The sequence below is a fragment of the Chlorocebus sabaeus genome, chromosome 12, assembly GCF_047675955.1.
Source record: "Chlorocebus sabaeus isolate Y175 chromosome 12, mChlSab1.0.hap1, whole genome shotgun sequence".
NCBI lineage: Eukaryota > Metazoa > Chordata > Mammalia > Primates > Cercopithecidae > Chlorocebus > Chlorocebus sabaeus.
In genome coordinates this window covers 69859407-69881483 of record NC_132915.1, presented here as the reverse complement: position 1 = coordinate 69881483, position 22077 = coordinate 69859407, and the positions used below count along the sequence as shown (strand labels likewise).

At 36.7% G+C, this 22077-nt stretch overlaps 1 protein-coding gene across 1 annotated transcript in view; it reads right to left on the bottom strand.

Annotated features, from left to right (window-relative positions):
• Window positions 1-22077, bottom strand: part of STX17 (syntaxin 17) — a 71773-nt gene that overhangs the window by 19663 nt on the left and 30033 nt on the right. Inside the window, exon 4 of the mRNA XM_007968594.3 lies at window positions 2638-2863. Coding sequence (XP_007966785.1) covers window positions 2638-2863 — 226 coding nt within the window. The remainder of the gene's footprint in view (window positions 1-2637; window positions 2864-22077) is intronic.

The window sequence follows — 22077 nt, the reverse complement described above, 5'->3', positions numbered from 1 at the left end:
AATGTGGCAACATTGCTTCTGAATCTCTGCTGATGTTTCCAATCAATTTATTTAGAATCAGATTGAATTTGTAAAGTAAAAAGTATTTTAAGGCACTTAACTTCTATGCAATAAAACAGATTTTCCATATAGGCTGCTGCTACTATAATGAGTATCTAAAGCAAAAATAAGGAAAAACTGGAGAGCATAGAATAAAAACATGTAGAATGACAAAAAACAGTCTATAGCTAGAAGAAGAACAAATATGGAGCAAACTCAATTCCTACCCCACTATTAAAGTCTTACGTAAATTAGTTACTTCCTTCCTTTTCACTATTCATTTCCTTTCCATCCTCTTGATTATTTATTAATAATATTTCTGGATTTGAGGCAATATAGTAGAAACTCACACTTGGTGAAATACTCAGGCACTTGGTGAGACAGCAGTTTTTTAATTGCTTTATGTTGGCAGTGGATTCATAGTGAAAGCACACTATGACAAGCAGACTGTTCAGAATTCGAAATTCTATACACTGTTTTAGGTATAACCTAGGTATTAATTTTATTAATAGAATGACTGTTTCAATCAAATCAATACTAGTTACAGAGATTTAATTTTTTAGTTTTCTCCTAGTAATTAGGTCTTTAGTAGCCTATTTGGTGAATTGAAAAGTTTGAGAATCAAAAGAATTGGGAAGTGAATTTCACCTGCTATTTCTTCTCCCTCATCCTCTGGCTCTGCTCCAATTTTTTCCATTTCCTTTATGCACATACTTCTTCAAAATCTGCCGAACTTTTTTTTTTTATATCAATCAGCTTCCTATGGAGAAAGTTTATTTGCCAGCAAACTGGGTAAACTGCCTTTTTCTATTAATAATAATCACCCAATTCCTCTGATGATATATAAGCCCAAAGTTGTTGATCCCAAACAGTTCTACTGGTAGTAACACAAATAATGCAATAATAAAATGCAAATTAAAGCAAGTACTAGGGTATTAACATATTTTGAGAAAACTCTCAGAACTCCAAATTTTCATTTGATAGGGGAATTGCTAGAGATAGGCAATTCAAAGCTAAGTAGCAAAGAGACTGATGCTAGTTACTCTTTCCAGAAAATCCAGCTTATCTTCACAGTTATTATTACCATAACAACTATCACAATGTCTGGGTACATAAGATGGGTCCTTAATCACATGGAACTATAAAACCCAGTTACCCCACATGTGCACATAAAGCATCAGTTTGCACTAGGTGATAAAAACAGCCTTCAACCTCACCAGTATGGCAGCAATAACTATAGATGAACAGAATAACGAAGTGGTAATTACAAACTATCAAAAAGCATTCTTTCCAAATACTTTTCAAGCAAGGACTGACTGCTAGCATCTCCTTCTCTCAAAAACATTTACGGTACTGGTTATCCTCTGAGTGAGGTGATTACAGCACATGTGAAATTACAAAATTATCTCTAAAAAGATATTTATGTATTTATGTTTATAAAATATTTCTGAATGGTCCATTATATGTCAAGCATTGTGCTAGGTACTAAGGCTACGACAAAAGGAAGATTACCCAGAAACTCTGACTAGTGGCCTAAATGTTCCTTCCAAAGTTTTTTTTTTTTTTAATCTCTCTATAAATTACTGAATCATTAGCACTGAAAATATAAAATTAAAAAATAATCTGGCTTTGGAGATAGTGATGCAGGAGTGCCCTAAGTAAATAAAAAAACAAAAAATGGGCAGGTGTAACATCTCTAAGATTCTCTTCTAATTTGTAACTGACTTATACTCCACCTTTTCCACAAAGATTAAAGGTAGCTTAGAATAATTTATAAAATATAACAAGATGAGACAAGTTACAAATAAAAGAGAAACACTAAAACAAAAAGGAAAACAAGGGCAGTAATTATAAAACAAAGCTAGGATAGGTTTAAAAATTTGAGTTTTGGTGGCTAAAAATTTTGGCTCTAAGCTTTCTAGTAAACAATTTAAGTAAGAAAACCTTATCAGTTATTCCACTGAATACCCAAAAGACAAAAAAGAGACCAACTACTTTGAAGTACTACTATGTATTAAGCCAAGAATATTTTCAGAGTTAAAGACATTATAATGTGATCGGCAATTATCAATCACATCCTTAGAAGAGATGTAATGACAAATTTCACAGGGCTGTTTCTTAGAGTATCACTTCACAGAAGATGATGGCTTGACTCCCATTGTAGATTACTTAATGTTGTCAGTTATTCAGAGAACTTGGCTGAAAGATAGATCTAACATCCCCTCTGAAAATCAGAATGCTTAAGAAAAAAAGGCATGCCTGAAGAGGTCACCCCTGCACCTGGAAAGGAGTGAAGAGTACTCTGCACACAAGAATGACATTATCCCTTAGGAAATATATTTAAATTTCTCTTCAATAAATAGACAAATGGGTACTTGCCCTGAAATCCACTCCATAAACATAACCTCAAGTTTTTTATTCTGCAAAATATCCAGGGTACACATTTCCGGGAACACTGATCAGGGTCCAAGCATTTAGCATATTGGGATAGCGAATGATCCTTGAAGACCTATAGGTAATTCAGTATCTACTCAAGGAGGTGAGCTTTAATTAACTGCATTACTGTGATTGAGAATAAGATTTAGTACAATACGTTACCACCAACAGTCATGGATCTGGTCAAAGGAGGCTGTAGCAAAATTTCTTCATCATTAAATTGCTTCTTAAGTTCTTCTACAGATTCCAAATGGAGTTGGAGAAATTCTGCTGTTGCTGCTGATGCTTCTTCTTTAACAGGATCTATCATTCTCTTCAGAAGTACTAGGTCATCCTTTCGGACTTTCAAACAAAGTTTCTCAATTTCTCGGATATTGGATCGGAGTTGCTATAAAAGAAAAAATCATTAATGCCACCATTTCTTAGTATAAAATATCTTTCTTTTCAGAAGTAATGTTATAATAGTTGTGGATGGAAATTATTACAAATATCTCCAAAATAGAAGGTGTAGCATAATACTTTTACATTTTCTATGTCTCTGGCTGGCCAAATCCAGCATCTTTAGAAACCACATGCTCATACTTTGAATTTATTTAGCATTTTTCCTTCATTAAATGTGGTTATACAAAGATAAATGCTCTTCACAATAAATCAAACACTACAGAAGCATATGAAATAAAAATGATTTTCTCACTTCACCTATCCCACCCCCTCTTAACCCAATCCTCCCACACATTTCTCACGGTTCATGCACACATTTAACATATATAAGGCTTCTCCCTTTTTATTAAAAAAGTGGATTACATTATACACAGAAATCTATAATTTGTCATTCCATACTCAACAATACCATCCCTCCTGCTCAATGGTTACGCTATATTCCACAGTGTAAGTACAGAAGAATTTACTCAATCACTCCTTCGGTGATCAACAGTCATTCGTGTTGTTTCCAATTTTTAGTTACTACAAACTATGAAACAAATACCCTTGCATAAAAGTCCTAATTTACTATATTAGTATATATTATTCTAGTATATACTAATATTAATGTTATTTTGTGTAGGAAAGACTCTCAGAAACAGGAATATTCAAATGATAATGTGCATTTTTATTTCAGAAGCTATTGTTTTTTTCCCAAAAAGCAGTAACACTTCACACTAGCATCAAAGTATGATTGCCTATTTCTCCACATGCTGCCAGTCCTGCATGTCATCTCACTGTTGCTTTACTCTGCACTGCCCCATGAATGAAGTTGTTAGATTTTTTTTATCAAATGATTTTCCTTCTTTTTGAGAAATACCTACTGGCTTAGTCATAAATTTTCCTCTAATATGTTGCTATAATGAATTATGTATAGATTTTGTAGTGTAGACTCATCTTTATATTCCTGGGATAAATCCTTTCTAGTCTATATACATAATTTTTAAATACAATGCTGAATTCATTTGCTAGTATTTTATCTGAAACTTTAGCACATAGGGGTGTGTGTGTGTGTGTGTATACACATGTGTGCATGTACACAGTTTGTGTATTTATACTATCTTTACTAGGTTTAAACTTGCTTTAACAGGTTTAAGGTTGTGCTAGCTTCATAAAATATACCAGGGAGCTTTCCCTCTTTCTCAATGGTCTATACTTTGAAAACAAAGAAACTATCCCTTTAAGATTAAATGGGACAAATTTGCAAAAATAATCAAAGTAAGATGTTTCAAAAAAGTTATATGTCTATTCATATATTTTAAATTATTTTCCCCTAAAGTGTTTTCACAATATTAATGCAAATCCTATACAGTAGACAGACCAGTACATGTTAATTAATTTTTCAAGTGCATACTCTGAGTGAGGTGTTATATTACTATAGTCCAAATTATTACATATAGAAAAAGCAAAACAAAAAAAATCTGTTTAGGATTTACTTGGTTATCTAGTGGCAACACTGGGGTTAAAAACCCAGGTATTCCTATAGGGCCAGCAATCTTTCCACTAAACTAAAATCATAATGCCTATCTATATAGTATCTTAATATCATACAATCTAAAGTTTCCATTTTACTGTAGTAAAATTAAAGTCAATTCTAGAAAAAAAAAATAGTTTAGTTACAACCTAAAACATCTTGTAAGACTTTTCTGGGTGAAAAAACTGCACCTCTATCTTACCATAACTCTATACTTCCTGTAACCTTATCTTCAGTATCTTACCATTCTAATATGAGCTCAAAAACCTAAGGATAATTAAACTGTAGATTCAAAATATGTGAAATGTAGGTATTAATATGTTAAAATTATACAACGGCATAGGTGAGCATCTAATCCAATCTCACAATTTTACAATAAGGAAACTGGAGTCTAGATAAACAGAGTGTCTATTTCTCCACATGCTGCCAGTCCTGCATGTCATCTCACTGAATTAGGACTACAGCCCAGGCCTCAAGTCCCAGAACAATACTGTTTGCAACACACCACCATTTTCTGGCTGTGTGACTCCTTTCTGGACCATAATTATAAAGCTTGGTTATATAGCTGCCAGTCTACAGAAATATTTCAGGTAATATTATCTTGGAGGAGTGTTAAAAATTTTCTACAGTCAAACGTAATGAGCATTTGTTTGTGACATCTTCCTCTCTTATATAATTTGTACCATTTGTCTGTCCCCAGTCAAATTACAGTAGCCAGCTGAGAACTCTATTACTATGAGTTTTGAGGGAGAGAAAGAAAAAACCCACTGAAGTATAAAATCTGATACTATAATAACATAAACAATAATAACAAAAACATAAATAATGGCTAAATTTTTATCAACACTTAAAGTTATCCATTGTGCTGACTGCTTTACATCTGTTATCTTCCCCTCACAATATATCTTTGAAATGGGTATTACTATTATTCTCATTTTACAGAAGAGAAAATTAAAGCAAGAAGCTCAACAAGTAGCCCAGGATTACACTGCTAGTAAATAGTATAGGCAGGAATCAAATCCAGGCCACAGATCTTATGTTCTTAACTACTTTATTACATAGCAAACACCATCCAACACAAATATAATGCAAACCACACACACAAGCCACATATGTAATTTAAAAATTTCAAAAATTACATTTAAAAAGTAAAAAGAAACAAGGGAAATTAATTTTAATAATATTTTTATTTAACCTAACATAGCTAAAATACTATTTTAATATGCAATTATAAAAATTATTAACGAAATATTTTAAACTGTTTTATTTGTAGTAAGTCTTAGAAATCTGGTAATATTTTACATTCACAGCACATCTCAGTTCAAACTGGCTATACTTTAAGTGCTCAACAGTCATACGTAGTTAGGAGCTACTACATTGGATAGGGCAACCAGGGAATCTCTCTAAAATCAAATAGAGGGAACAGGATGGTAAAACCATATGTGAAGAACATAAAGTTAGGTGTTTCTGCTTCTAAAAACAGCAGACTAGGTGATTCAGACTAACCTTCCCACTAATGGCTACTTAAAAAGTTGAACAAAAATCAAATCACAAAACAAACGAAAAGGAAAAAAAAAACTTGAAAAGTATCAGAAAGTAAACAAGATAGTAAGTAACTATAGGACAACAGTTGGGCAAAGACAGAAATCTAGAGAGATGAGTCCTGAACTCAGGGCCACATTTGCTTTGGGAGTATTTGCATACCACAGTACAAGCTCACAAAGCTTGGATTTAAATTTCCATGCCAGGACCTGCTAAGTATAAGGACTCTGGTACTTTTGGCTGGGATTGTCAGAGCTCCATCCTAAGAACACAGGTAATCCTAAAATAAAACAGCCCTTGCAAGAACTGCAGACTGGCCTCCAGTCTCCAGTAGCTCATAAAAAACCTTAAGCTCTAAAACTGGATAAAAATAATCTAGGAAAGTTAGTGCCCCCAGGGGCTTAGGAGAGCAAATGAAAATATCTGAAGGAAGATAACATCATCCCTAGCTTCAAATAATTTCTATAAATAATGTTTCAAATAAAATGTCCACCAATCAATCAAAGATTATCAAGCACATGAGGACATATGCAGCGTGAGGAAGAAACAGCAAAACAAGGAACAGAAACATCCAAAAGGACATGTAATGTGGGAATGGGCAAATGTAGTCTATAAAACTACAGTTATGTTGTTCAAAGGCATAAAAATAAAGCTTGAAAATTTAGCAGACCACTGGAAACTATAAAAAGCAACATACAGGTTTTTTAATGAATATTCTATAATTTTAAAATAGTGTTCAAAAGAATGTAATAAATGAGTTTAGCTTCATATTAGGCCCAGTTCAAGAAAGATATAAACTGGAAAACAGATCTGAAGAAACTATGTAAAAAGTATCTATGTAAAACTATGTAAAATAGAAACAAGGAAAGTGAAAAATAGGGAAGAAAAGTTAAGAAATACAGAAGACATAGTTAGAAAAGGGTACCGCGGTGGCTCACGCCTGTAATCCCAGCACTTTGGGAGGCCGAGGCGGGTGGATCACAAGGTCAGGACATCGAGACCACGGTGAAACCCCATCTCTAAAAATACAAAAAAGTAGCCGGGCGCGGTGGCGGGCGCCTGTAGTCCCAGCTACTCAGGAGGCTGAGGCAGGAGAATGGCGTGAACCCGGGAGGCGGAGCTTGCAGTGAGCCGAGATTGCGCCATTGCACTCCAGCCTGGGCAACAGAGCGAGACTCCGTCTCAAAAAAAAAAAAAAAAAAAAAAAAGAAAAGAAAAGGGTACAGTATACATTTACTTAGAATTCCAGAAGAAGACAGAAAATGAATTTGAATAGATAATGACTGAGAATTTTCAAAACATTGAAGAAAAACATCCATCCACAATTCAAGGTCAACAAATCCTGAGAAGAATAAATAAAAGGAAAAATACACCTAGCCAGAAGAGAGAAAAAGGAGAAAAGATGTTTAAAAGCGCTACAGACAAAAGTATCTTGCAAAGAAACAGTAAGATTATAATGACTTCTCAACAGCAATAACAAAAGCCTAAAGGCAATGGAACAATATATTCAAAGTATAGAAAGTAAATTACTATCAACCTAAAGTTATATATGCTGCAAAAATAACTTTCAAGACCACAGGTAAAATAGAAATATTTTTAGACAAACAAAAGCTGAGAGAATTTGCCTTCAGTAAGAGAAATATTAAATGGTGACCTTCAAAAATAACCATTAATCCCAGATACAAAGTTGGAAATGCAAAAAGAAATGAACAGGAATGAAAATAAGCTAAAAAGTGGGTAAATCTAGATGACCAGTAACTCTACTAAAACAACAATAATAATGTCTGTGGGGTTTAGAAATATTTATATAAAAATAGCACTTGAGTTGTAGGGCATACATGGAACTAAAATAGTCTAAGGAACTGAAATTATCTGTACTTCTAAGTCAAATATGTACGTTGTAATTTCCAGCAAAAGTATATACATTTATTCTTAGGTCTCCATGGAGGACTGGTTCAAGGACTCCCTGTGAATACCAAAAATCCATAGATGTTCAAACCCTTATATAAAATGGTGTCATATTTGCATATAATCTATGAATATCCTCCTGTATACTTTATCTCTAGGTTACTTATAATACCTAATACAATGTAAATACTATATAAATAGTTGTTATACAGTACTTTCATAGGGAACAGTGACAAGGAAAAGAGTCAGTACAGACGCAACTATCCATTTCTTTTTAAATATATTTTTGTTCCATGGTTGGTGAAATCCATGCAGAAGGCTCAAATGTAGTTCCTAAACTAGAAAGGAAAAAATTAGATAAACTAAAAAAAAAGATCGGGGCAGGGCAAGATGGCCAAATAGGAACAGCTCCAGTCTCCAGCTCCCAGCACCAGTGACACAGAAGATGGGCGATTTCTGCATTTTCAACTGAGGTACTGGGTTCATCTCACTAGGGAGTGCCGGATAATCAGTGCTGGTCAGCTGCTGCAGCCCGACCAACGAGAGCTGAAGCAGGGCGAGGCATCGCCTCACCTGGGAAGCACAAAGGGGAGAGGAATCCCTTATCCTAGCCAGGGGAACTGAGACACACAACACCTGGAAAATCAGGTAACTCCCACCCCAATACTGTGCTTTACCAAGGGTCTTAGCAAACGGCACACCAGGAGATTATATCCCACACCTGGCCGAGAGGGTCCCATGCCCGCAGAGCCTCCCTCATTGCTAGCACAGCAGTCTGCGAACTAACGGCAAGGCAGCAGCGAGGCTGCGCGCTCGCCATTGCTAAGGCTTAAGTAGGTAAACAAAGCCACTGGGAAGCTCCAACTGGGTGGAGCCCACAGCAGCTCAAGGAGGCCTGCCTGTCTCTGTAGAGTCCCCCTCTGGGGACAGGGCACAGCTAAACAAAAAAAACAGCAGCAGAAACCTCTGCAGACGCAAACGACCCTGTCTGACAGCTTTGAAGAGAGTGGTGGATCTCCCAACACGGAGGCTGAGATCTGAGAACGGACAGACTGCCTGCTCAAGTGGGTCCCTGACCCCTGAGTAGCCTAACTGGGAGACATCCCCCACTAGGGGCAGACCGACACCCCACACCTCACACAGTGGGGTACACCCCTGACACGAAGCTTCCAAAGCAAGAATCAGACAGGTACACGCGCTGTTCAGCAATATTCTATCTTCTGCAGCCTCTGCTGCTGATACCCAGGCAAACAGGGTCTGGAATGGACCTCAAGCAATCTCCAACAGACCTACAGCTGAGGGTCCTGACTGTTGGAAGGAAAACTAACAAACAGGAAGGACACCCACACCAAAACCCCATCAGTACGTCACCATCATCAAAGACCAAAGGCAGATAAAACCACAAAGATGGGGAAAAGGCAGGGCAAAAAAGCTGGAAATTCAAAAAATAAGAGCGCATCTCCCCCTCCAAAGGAACGCAGCTCATCACCAGCAATGGATCAAAGCTGGATGGAGAAAGACTTTGACGAGTTGAGAGAAGAAGGCTTCAGTCGCTCAAACTTCTCAGAGCTAAAGGAGGAACTATGTACCCAGCACAAAGAAACTAAAAATCTTGGAAAAAGAATGGAAGAATGCATAACTAGAATAATCAATGCAGAGAAGGCCATAAACGAACTGACAGACATAAAAACCATGACACGACAAATACGTGACAAATGCACAAGCTTCAGTAACCGACTCGATCAACTGGAAGAAAGAGTATCAGCGATAGAGGATCAAATGAATGAAATGAAGTGAGAAGAGAAGTCTAAAGAAAAAAGAGGAAAAAGAAATGAACAAAGCCTTCAAGAAGTATGGGATTATGTGAAAAGACCAAATCTATGTCTGATTGGGGTTCCTGAAACTGAGGGGGTAAAATGGAACCAAGTTGGAAAACACTCTTCAGGATATCATCCAGGAGAACTTCCCCAACCTAGTAAGGCAGGCCAACATTCAAATTCAGGAAATACAGAGAACACCACCACAAAGATACTCCTCGAGAAGTGCAACTCCAAGACACATAATTGTCAGATTCACCAAAGCTGAAATGAAGGAAAAACTGTTAAGGGCAGCCAGAGAGAAAGGTCGGGTTACCCACAAAGGGAAGCCCCTCAGATTAAGAGCGGATCTCTCGGCAGAAACTTTACAAGCCAGAAGAGATGGGGGCCAATATTCAACATTCTCAAAGAAAAGAATTTTCAACCCAGAATTTCATATCCAGCCAAACTAAGTTTCATAAGTGAAGGAGAAATAAAATCCTTTACAGATAAGCAAATGCTTAGAGATTTTGTCACCACCAGGCCTGCCTTACAAGAGACCCTGAAGGAAGCACTAAATATGGAAAGGAACAACTGGTACCAGCCATTGCAAAAACATGCCAAAATGTAAAGACCATCGATGCTAGGAAGAAACTGCATCAACTAACGAGCAAAATAACCAGTTAATATCATAATGGCAGGATCAAGTTCACACATAACAATATTAACCTTAAATCTAAATGGACTAAATGGTCCAATCAAAAGACTGGCAAATTGGATAAAGAGTCAAGACCCATCAGTTTGCTATATTCAGGAGACCCATCTCACATGCAGAGACACACATAGGCTCAAAATTAAGGGATGGAGGAAGATCTACCAAGCAAATGGAGAACAAAAAAAAGCAGGGGTTGCAATCCTAGTCTCTGATAAAACAGACTTTAAACCATCAAAGATCAAAAGACACAAAGAAGGCCATTACATAATGGTAAAGGGATCAATTCAACAGGAAGAGCTAGCTATCCTAAATATATATGCACCCAATACAGCAGCACCCAGATTCATAAAGCAAGTCCTTAGAGACTGATAAAGAGACTTAGACTCCCATACAATAATAATGGGAGACTTCAACACCCCACTGTCAACATTAGACAGATCAACGAGACAGAAACTTAACAAGGATATCCAGGAATTGAACTCATCGCTGCACCAAGCGGAACTAATAGACATCTACAGAACTCTCCACCCCAAATCAACAGAATATACATTCCTCTCAGCACCATATCGCACTTATTCCAAAATTGACCACATAATTGGAAGTAAAGCACTCCTCAGCAAATGTACAAGAACAGAAATTATAAGACACTGTCTCTCAGACCACAGTGCAATCAAACTAGAACTCATGACTAAGAAACAATCAAAACTGCACAACTACATGGAAACTGAACAACCTGCTCCTGAATGACTACTGGGTACATAACGAAATGAAGGCAGAAATCAAGATGTTCTTTGAAACCAATGAGAACAAAGATACAACATACCAGAATATCTGGGACACATTTAAAGCAATGTGTAGAGGGAAATTTATAGCACTAAATGCCCACAAGAGAAAGCTGGAAAGATCTAAAATTAACACTCTAACATCACAATTAAGAGAACTAGAGGAGCAAGAGCAAACACATTCAAAAGCTAGTGGAAGGCAAGAAATAACTAAGATCAGAGCAGAACTGAAGGAGATACAGACACAAAAAATCCTCCAAAAAATCAATGAATCCAGGAGTTGGTTTTTTGAAAAGATCAACAAAATTGATAGACCAATAGCAAGACTAATAAAGAAGAAAAGAGAGAAGAATCAAATAGACGCAATAAAAAAGGATAAAGGGGATGTCACCACCGATCCCACAGAAATACAAACTACCATCAGAGAATACTATAAACACCTCTACGCAAATAAACTAGAAAATCTAGAAGAAATGGATAATTTCCTGGACACTTACACTCTCCCAACACTAAACCAGGAAGAAGTTGAATCCCTGAATAGACCAATAGCAGGCTCTGAAATTGAGGCAATACTAAATAGCCTACCAACCAAAAAAAGTCCAAGACCAGATGGATTCACAGCTGAATTCTACCAGAAGTACAAGGAGGAGCTGGTACCATTCCTTCTGAAACTATTCCAATCAATAGAAAAAGAGGGAATCCTCCCTACCTCATTTTATGAGGCCAACATCATCCTGATACCAAAGCCTGGCAGAGACACAACAAAAAAAGAGAATTTTAGACCAATATCCCTGATGAATATCGATGCAAAAATCCTCAATAAAATACTGGCAAACCCAATCCAGCAGCACATCAAAAAGCTTATCCACCATGATCAAGTGGGCTTCATCCCTGGGATGCAAGGCTGGTTCAACATATGCAAATCAATAAACATAATCCAGCACATAAACAGAACCAAAGACAAAAACCACATGATTATCTCCATAGATGCAGAAAAGGCCTTTGACAAAATTCAACAGCCCTTCATGCTAAAAACTCTCAATAAATTCGATATTGATGGAACGTATCTCAAAATAATAAGGGCTATTTATGACAAACCCACAGCCAATATCATACTGAATGGGAAAAAACTGGAAGCATTCCCTTTGAAAACTGGCACAAGACAGGGATGCCCTCTCTCACCACTCCTATTCAACATAGTGTTGGAAGTTCTGGCTAGGGCAATCAGGCAAGAGAAAGAAATAAAGGGTATTCAGTTAGGAAAAGAAGAAGTCAAATTGTCCCTCTTTGCAGATGACATGATTGTATATTTAGAAAACCCCACTGTCTCAGCCCAAAATCTCCTTAAGCTGATAAGCAACTTCAGCAAAGTCTCAGGATACATAATTAATGTGCAAAAATCACAAGCATTCTTATATACCAGTAATAGACAAACAGAGAGCCAAATCACGAATGAACTTCCATTCACAATTACTTCAAAGTGAATAAAATACATAGGAATCTAACTTACAAGGGATGTAAAGGACCTCTTCAAGGAGAACTACAAACCACTGCTCAGTGAAATAAGAGGACAAAAACAAATGGAAGAACATACCATGCTCATGGATAGGAAGAATCAATATCGTGAAAATGGCCATACTGCCCAAGGTAATTTATAGATTCAATGCCATCCCCATCAAGCTACCAATGACTTTCTTCACAGAATTGGAAAAAACTGCTTTAAAGTTCATGTGGAACCAAAAAAGAGCCCGCATTGCCAAGACAATCTTAAGTCAAAAGAACAAAGCTGGAGACATCATGCTACCTGACTTCAAACTACACTACAAGGCTACAGTAACCAAAACAGCATGGTACTGGTACCAAAACAGAGATATAGACCAATGGAAAAGAACAGAGTCCTCAGAAATAATACCACACATATACAGCCATCTGATCTTTGACAAACCTGAGAAAAACAAGAAATGGGGAAAGGATTCCCTATTTAATAAATGGTGCTGGGAAAATTGGCTAGCCATAAGTAGAAAGCTGAAACTGGATCCTTTCCTTACTCCTTATACAAAAATTAATTCAAGATGGATTAGAGACTTAAATGTTACACCTAATACCATAAAAACCCTAGAAGAAAACCTAGGTAATACCATTCAGGACATAGGCATGGGCAAGGACTTCATGTCTAAAACACCAAAAGCAATGGCAACAAAAGCCAAAATTGACAAATGGGATCTAATTAAACTAAAGAGCTTCTGCACAGCAAAATAAACTACCATCAGAGTGAACAGGCAACCTACAGAATGGGAGAACATTTTTGCCACCTACTCATCTAACAAAGGGCTAATATCCAGAACCTATAAAGAACTCAAACAAATTTACAAGAAAAAAACAACCCCATCAAAAAGTGGGCAAGGGATATGAACAGACATTTCTCAAAAGAAGACATTCATACAGCCAACAGGCACACGAAAAAATGCTCATCATCACTGGCCATCAGAGAAATGCAAATCAAAACCACAATGAGATACCATCTCACACCAGTTAGAATGGCAATCATTAAAAAGTCAGGAAACAACAGGTGCTGGAGAGGCTGTGGAGAAATAGGAACACTTTTACACTGTTGGTGGGATTGTAAACTAGTTCAACCACTATGGAAAACAGTGTGGTGATTCCTCAAGGATCTAAAACTAGAAATACCATATGACCCCAGCCATCCCATTACTGGGTATATACCCAAAGGATTATAAATCATGCTGCTATAAAGACACATGCACTCGTATGTTCACTGTGGCACTATTCACAATAGGAAAGACTTGGAATCAACCCAAATGTCCATCAGTGACAGACTGGATTAAGAAAATGTGGCACATATACACCATGGAATACTATGTAGCCATAAAAAAGGATGAGTTTGTGTCCTTTGTAGGGACATGGATACAGCTGGAAACCATCATTCTCAGCAAAGTATCGCAAGAACAGAAAACCAAAAACCGCATGTTCTCACTCATAGGTGGGAACTGAACAATGAGATCACTTGGACTCAGGAAGGGGAACATCACACACCGGGGCCTAATATGGGGATGGGGAAGCGGGGAGGGATTGCATTGGGAGTTATACCTGATGTAAATGACGAGTTGATGGGTGCTGACGAGTTGATGGGTGCAGCACGCCAACATGGCACAAGTATACATATGTAACAAACCTGCACGTTATGCACATGTACCCTAGAACTTAAAGTATAATAATAAAAAAAAAAATCAATACAAAAGAAAGTAAATATGGAGATTTTAAAAATATGTGTAAGAAATAGAAAGCACACAATAAGGTGAAAGATTTAAACCTAAATATATCAATAATTACATTAATTAAAAATGAGATAAATATTCTAGTTACAGGATGAAGATTTATAGACTGAATTTTAAAAAACTTAAGCGATTGTATCTAAAACATAAAGAAAGGTTAAATGTAAAAAGATGAAAAAGATAAATCACTTTAACCCTAACATCTCCTCTCCAAAGAAAACCTGCTGTAGCAATATGAGAAAAAACAGACTTTAAAGCCAAAACATTACTAAAAACAAAGAGAATCACTTTCAATACCTGTACCATGAATATATAATAATACCTAAGTTAAGTATACCTAATAACATACCCACAATACATAATAATGCAAAACCGGACAAGAACTATAAGGAAAAATTTAAACAAATCCACAATCTTAAGGGAAGGCTTTAACGTCTTTAAGTAATTAATAGGACAAATGGACAAAAGGATGTAAGTTAATATAGAGGATTTGAACAATAAGTTTAACACAAACTATATATAAATTATACAGAACACTACAACCAACAAGGTGAGAATACACATGTAAAAAACATACAAATACACATGGAGAACATTTATAAAAATGGATTATATATTGAGTCTTAAAGGAAGTTTTGACAAATTTCAAAAATATTGACACTGACATCATACAGACCATGTACTCTGATCATAATAAAATTAAACTTGAAATCATTCATAAAATATATCTGTAAATATTTCATGTCCAATAATGAAGAAAGACGTATTTCTAAATAACCCACAAGTCAGAGAAGAAATCACAATGGAAATTAAAAATGCTGGCTGGGCGCGGTGGCTCATGCCTGTAATCCTAACACTTTGGGAGGCTGAGGAGGGCGGATCATCTGAGGTCAGGAGTTCGAGACCAGCCTGACAAACATGGTGAAACCCCGTCTCTACTAAACATACAAAAAGTTAGCTGGGTGTCGTGGTGGGCACCTGTAATCCCAGCTACTCGGAAGGCTGAGGCAGGAGAATCTTTTGAACCCAGGAGGCGGAGGTTGCAGTGAGCCAAGATTGCACCACTGCACTCCAGCCTGGGTGACGGAGTGAGACTCCAAATCAATAAAACAAAAACAAAAATCAGCCAGACGAGGTGGCATGTGCCTATAGTCCCAGCTACTTGGGAGGCTGAGGCAGAATCGCTTGAATCCGGGAGGCAGAGCTTGCAGTGAGCGGAGATGGAGCCACTGCACTCCAGCCTGGGTGACAGAGTAAGATTGCATCTCAAAACAAAGAAACAAACAAATGAACAAACAAAAACAAATATAGGGATTCAATAAACTCAAATAAATTTACAGAAGATTAATTGATAATTTGTTTTGTTTTGGTGAAACTTGATAAGCTGATTCTAAAATGTATACGAAAATGCACAGGGCTGAGACTATCTAAATCACTTCTGAAGTAGAAAGTAGGAGAATTTCCTCTGTTAGATATCAAAACTCATTATAGAGCCATAGTAATTAAGAGAGTATGGCATTAGTGCAAGAATAGACAAATACACAGTGAAACAGCCCAGAAACAAACCAAACATATATGCACTTGACTTATGACAAAAGTAGCACTACAGAGCAATGCTGGGGAAAAAAATGAAGTTTTCAAAACATTAGGCTTAGTAATCTGGGTATCCTTATAAAAAAAAGAAACGAAGTTGGATATACCACTTCACACCATATACAGTAATCAATCAGATGGACTGTAGACTTAAATGTGAAAGGCAAAACAATAACACTTTTAAATAGAAGAATATCTTTGTAACCCTGGGTAGGAAAGACTTCTTAAACACGGAAGAACCCTTGAGCCCAGGAGTTCAAGACAGCAGTGAGCTATGATTGCACCACTGCACTCCAGCCTGGGTGACAAAGGGAGATCCCATCTCTAAAAAATAAAAATAAAAGTAAACATGGCACAAAATCACCAACTATAAAAGATTGATAACCTTTAAATTAAATGAGCTTCTAGTCATCAAGAAACACCACTAAGACAGTGAAAAAGTAAACCACTGAGTGGCAGAAGATAACTGCAACACATATGACCGATAAAGGGGTCATAGGCAGAACATATAAAGAAGTCTTACAAATCAATACAAAAAAATACAAACAACCCACAGAAATGTAGGCAAGAACTCTAAATGGGCATGTCTCATAAACACATGAAAAGTTAATCTCATGAATAATCAGGTAAATGTAAACTAAAACCACAATTAACTTATCCACCAGAACAGCTAAAATTAAAGTCTGACAATACTAAATATTGGTATTGGTAAGGATGTGGTGCCCACAGTATTTTATTCACTGCTGGAAGGAATGTAAAATTAACATTACTGTTTTGGAAAATAGCTTGGCATTACTTACTAAAGTTGAAAATGAGTATGCTCAAGGAACCAACAATTCCTGTCCTAGGAATATACTCAACAGAAATATGTGCACATGTGTAAAAATATACAAGAATGTTAACAGCATTTATAATATAAACTGAACAACTCAAATGTCCATCAACAGAATGGATACATATGGTATATTCATTAAATAGCATACAGCAATGAAAATGGATAAACTATTGTTATAGGCAAAAACATAGGTAAATGACAAGCCAGACACAAAGGATATCTTGTTTACTTCAATTTATATAATGTTCAAAAACAGGCTAAATTAAACTACAGTCTTAAGGACACACTTTGGCAGTAAAATTATATAGAAAAGGTACAAAGTATTTACCATATAAATCAAGATAGTGATTACTTTTGCAGGGGAAAAGGTGGTTGTAATTGGGAAGAGGCTATGGGCTTCCAGGATACTAGCAACTGTCTATTTCTTGATCTGAGCAGTGATACATGAGTGTTCACAGTATAATAATTTAGGTGTATATTTATATTTTAGGCAATTTTTAGAATATGTAAATTATATTTCACAATAAAAAGTTTAAATAATACTTTCAGAAAATAATACTATATTGCCTTGTATAGTCAATTAACCTCAGGACAGAAACAAGGTTGAAGCATTTGAGTAGGGGTAAAACTGAGTAGGAATTTTATTGTGGAAGTATATTGGATAAGGATATTAACATTCAACTAAACTGTAAAGTTTCTAAGAACGAGGATTGTGTCTAATTTATTTGTCAAATATCCTAATGGCCACGTTTGGTCCCTGGCATATGATATGATTTAATCAATATGGTAAAAGAATGAATGCTTTCTTAATACTTTCCACAAAGTGGCAAAGTAGTAGTCCAACAACATGGATCTCCCAACTATCAAGAAACCAACTAAAATTCTTCCCTAGAAAAGTATAAGTCACTAGCATATGAAACATTCCATGTTTCATTAGGTGGAAGAAATAATGAAAATAACTACTCCTTTGGAATTAATTCTGACATACAAGCATAAAATAATGAAGTGGAAGTGAGACGCATGAGAGAGAAACCATGATGCCATCTTTCAGTTCACAAGAATTAGAAGGAACACTAGGATTAGCGATTCTTTAGGAAAGAGAATTTGATAAAGTTTAAAGAAAAAAGCTGTATGATGCCATAGCAGAAATCATACTGTAATAAAGTTTTTTGAAAAAGAGATAAAGTTTCTAAAAAGTAAAATTCTAGGCCAGGCGCGGTGGCTCACGCCTGTAATTACCCCAGCACTTTGGGAGGCCGAGGTAGGCAGATTGCCTGAGGTCAGGAGTTTGACACCAGTCTGGACAACATGAAGAAACCCCATCCCTACTAAAAATACAAAAAAATTAGCCAGGCGTGGTGGCATGCGCCTGTAATTCCAGCTACTTGGGAGGCTGCGGCAGGGGAATTGCCTGAAGCCAGCGGGTGGAGGTTGCAGTCAGCTGAGATCACACCACTGCACTCCAGCCTGGGTGACAGAGCGGGACTCCATCTCAAAAAAAAAAAAAGTAAAATTCTTACACTATACAAACAAGTTAATCTGACACTATAAAAACAGTTAAGCTCACACCTGTACTCCCAGCACCTTGGGAGGCCGAGGCGGGCAGATCACTTGAGGTCAGGAGTTTGAGACCAGCCTAGTCAACATGGTGAAACCCCATCTCTATTAAAAATACAAAAATTATCCGGACATGTTGGTGGGCACCCATAAACCCAGCTACTTGGGAGGCTAAGGCAGAAGACTCACTTGAACCCGGGAGGTGGTGGTTGCAGTGACCCAAGATCATGCCACTGCACTCCAGCCTGGGTGACAAGAGTGAGACTGCCTCTCAACAAATAAAAAATAAGTTAATCTGATAAGAAAGAAAAGAAAGTGGCATCTAAAGAATCCAATATGGTTGTTGCATAAGGTGTGCTATGATAAGTTCAGAATTTTAAGAGACTTGTAAAACAAGGAGAATCTTGTAAGTAAAGTAAGAGCCCAGAATGAGTGGAGGTTGATGAGAAAATGTTAAGAACAATAAAAAGGACTTAAAAAATACATGTAGAGTAACAACAAGAAAGTTCAGGCCCACTGCTTGGGGCAGATGGTGCAGTGTTAGCAGATGATGCAGAGAAAGCAGAATTATGTAACTCCTATTTTGCTTTGATTCTCTATTAAGGGGAAATATTCAAAATGAAAGGGGCGGAAGAAACATGCTCAAAGGAAATCTGAAACATATCATACAGTAAGGATCTAGGTAGGCTTCCTCAAGGAGGGGAGACTTGTGCTGTCTCTGAAAAATAATACTGGGAAAATAGAACATACTAAATAGGAAGAATAGATTGGGAAAAGACCGAGGTAGGGGGTGAAGCCTTCTAAATACTGTATTTCATCAATTTTAGAACACAGTATCTTGTCCACATTTTAACATCTCTAAAATTGGAAAGTATCCTAAAATAAATGGTAAAAAGCATTGTGCATAGTTAACTGGCAGTACTTTTTTCTTTCTTAGAGGTATACAGAATAACAGTGTGTCTTACAACTGATGATGTTTTAGATTTAATGTCCTCCCTGAGATTCTGTAGAACCTATGCCAATCAGAGTAGAGGTCAAGGATCCTAAATCTTGATTAATCAGCTCATAAGAATTTTAAGGCAAAATTTAAGTTATAAATTCCTCTAAATCTCACAATAAACTAAAACAATTCATACCCTAATAGCATTAATTTTGGAATCTACTCTTGTATCTTCTTTTCCATTCTCTGTCGGTTTTGCTTCTCCTTGTTTCTTCTTTTCTCCTAACCAGTCTACTACATTTGCTTCTCCACTCTCCTCCTTATTCCCTCTCTTTTCTACTGTTTCTCCCTTTTAAATCATCTCCCTTTTAAAAAATTAAAAAGTAGACAGCTCAAATGTTCTACATGTTTCCTAGTAAAATCATGAAAGTCACATCTCACATCTACAAATTCCATGGCTGATTTTATTTTTGTGCATCCATGTACTTACGGAACTGGGATAGCTTCTCCAAAGCAGTATCTTTCCAAATGTGGTCTGAAATCTACTGAATCAGAATCTCTAATGTGGATCCCAGAAATCCGTGACCTCAACAAGTTCTACATTATCACTATTATGAAGAAAAAGCTAGGCTGGTAGCTTCCTTCCTTCTTCCCTCCCTTCCTCTCATCAGGTCCCTCCCTACCTCCCTCCCTTCCTTCCTTCCTTCCAGACAGGGTCTCATGCTGTCACCCAGGCTGAAGTACAGTGGCATGATCATGGCTCACTGCAATCTCAATCTCCCAGACTCAAGAGATCCTCCCACCTGAGCCTCCCAAGCAGCTGGACTACAGAGCACACACCACCATGCCTAGCTAATTTTTTGCTATTTTTTGTAGAGACAGTTTCACCATGTTGCCCAAGCTGGTCTTGAACTCATGAGCTCAGGAGATCCATCCACCTTGGCCTCCCAAACTGTCAGCATTACACGTGTGAGCCACTGCGCCTGGCCTTTATCAGATTTCTATAAAAGCCAAGTTAATGTTCTTCAGTGAATTATTACAGTAGTAACAATTTCCAACTCTTTCATTTAGTTTCAAATTTTGATCACAAAATGTTTCTTAATCCTAATGTTTTCTTATCCTAGAGAAGAAAATTGTTAAGTATACTATATTTGCAGTTTCAAAACAATAATAGATGACTTCTGGTTCTTTCCAAGGTGAGCACAGTTCACTTAATTGGAGAGGAGAGTACAGCACAGGGAGAGAGAGCCCTGGAAATATGCAGAGGGATCAGTGATACATCAGTATTTAGAGGTCACTAAATACCAGAATTCGGCAAAGAACTGATCAGAACATGTATGTGAGGAAATTACCCAAAGCTGGGGAGGGAACCACCTGAACAAGTTAGAGGGAATAGTACCCAGCACTCACTCAACACTGGAGACATTGCCTGTTGCCACTAGCCAAAATGAGAAAACTCTTAATTCACAGGGCATTGAGTAGAGCACTCAAAAAGGTTTTGCCCCCATGATGAGAAATAATTAGCCGCAGACCGAGCAGTGCTGTAGTTAAGCCTAATGGATCATAAGAGTAAGACCCTAAAAGATCAAACAGTTTCAAAGCAACTTAACTACACTCCAGAAACAAAGCTCACTGTTTTATATAAATATAAGATTTATAAAAACATAAAAATATCCAGCACCTACCAAAGTAAAAGAGACCCAATCGAAGATCACTAGACACAAAGAAACAAGGAAACATCACCCATAATGAGGAAAATAATCACTGAATTGAAATTGACATAGAATTGCCATAGATATTAGCATTAGTAGAAAAAGATATTAAAATAGTTATTGCAATTGTATTTCATGTGTTCAAAAAGTTAATTAGAGACATAGAAGATATAAAAAAGACTCAAATCAAAATTCTGGAGAAGAAAACTACAATATGTGAGTGAGATGAAGAAAACATTGAATGGATTAATGTCAGACTAGACACTGCCACTGCTAAGACTAATAAACATAAAGGCATGGCAACAGACACTATCCAAAATAAAACACACAGATAAAAAATCAAAAAGAATTAAAAGAGCATCAATGAGTTGTCAGATAACTTCAAGCAACCTAACATATGTGTAATTGGAGCCCTTGAAGGAGAAGGGAAGGGAGGGGACAGAAAAATATATGAATAATGGCCAAAAAATTTCCACATTTGATGCAAACGATAAATCCAGAGGTCCAAGAAGCTCAATAAATTCAAAGCACAAGACACGAAGAAAATGCCACCAAAGCCTATCATAATCAAAGTGCCCAAAACCAGTGATTAAAGGAAAATCATAAAAGCAGTGAGAGAAATGAGACACATTACATACAAAGGAACAATGATAAGAATTAAGGAGATTTCTCATCAGAAACAATGCAAGTGAGAAGACAGCTGAACATGTTTAAAGTACTGAAAGAAAAAAGTCAATGTATGTAGAGCAAAATTTCTTTTAAAAACAATGGTGAAATAAAAAATTTTCAGATGTACAAAAACTCAAAGTATTCGTCACAGCAGAATCACACTCCCTCTAACAAAAATGTTAAAGGAAATCTTTCCAGCAAAAGGAAAATCATACCAGATGGAAATATGGATCTACATAAAGGCATTAAGCACACTAAAAATGGAAATGACACCAGTACATATATAAGATTTTTTTCTTTAATATC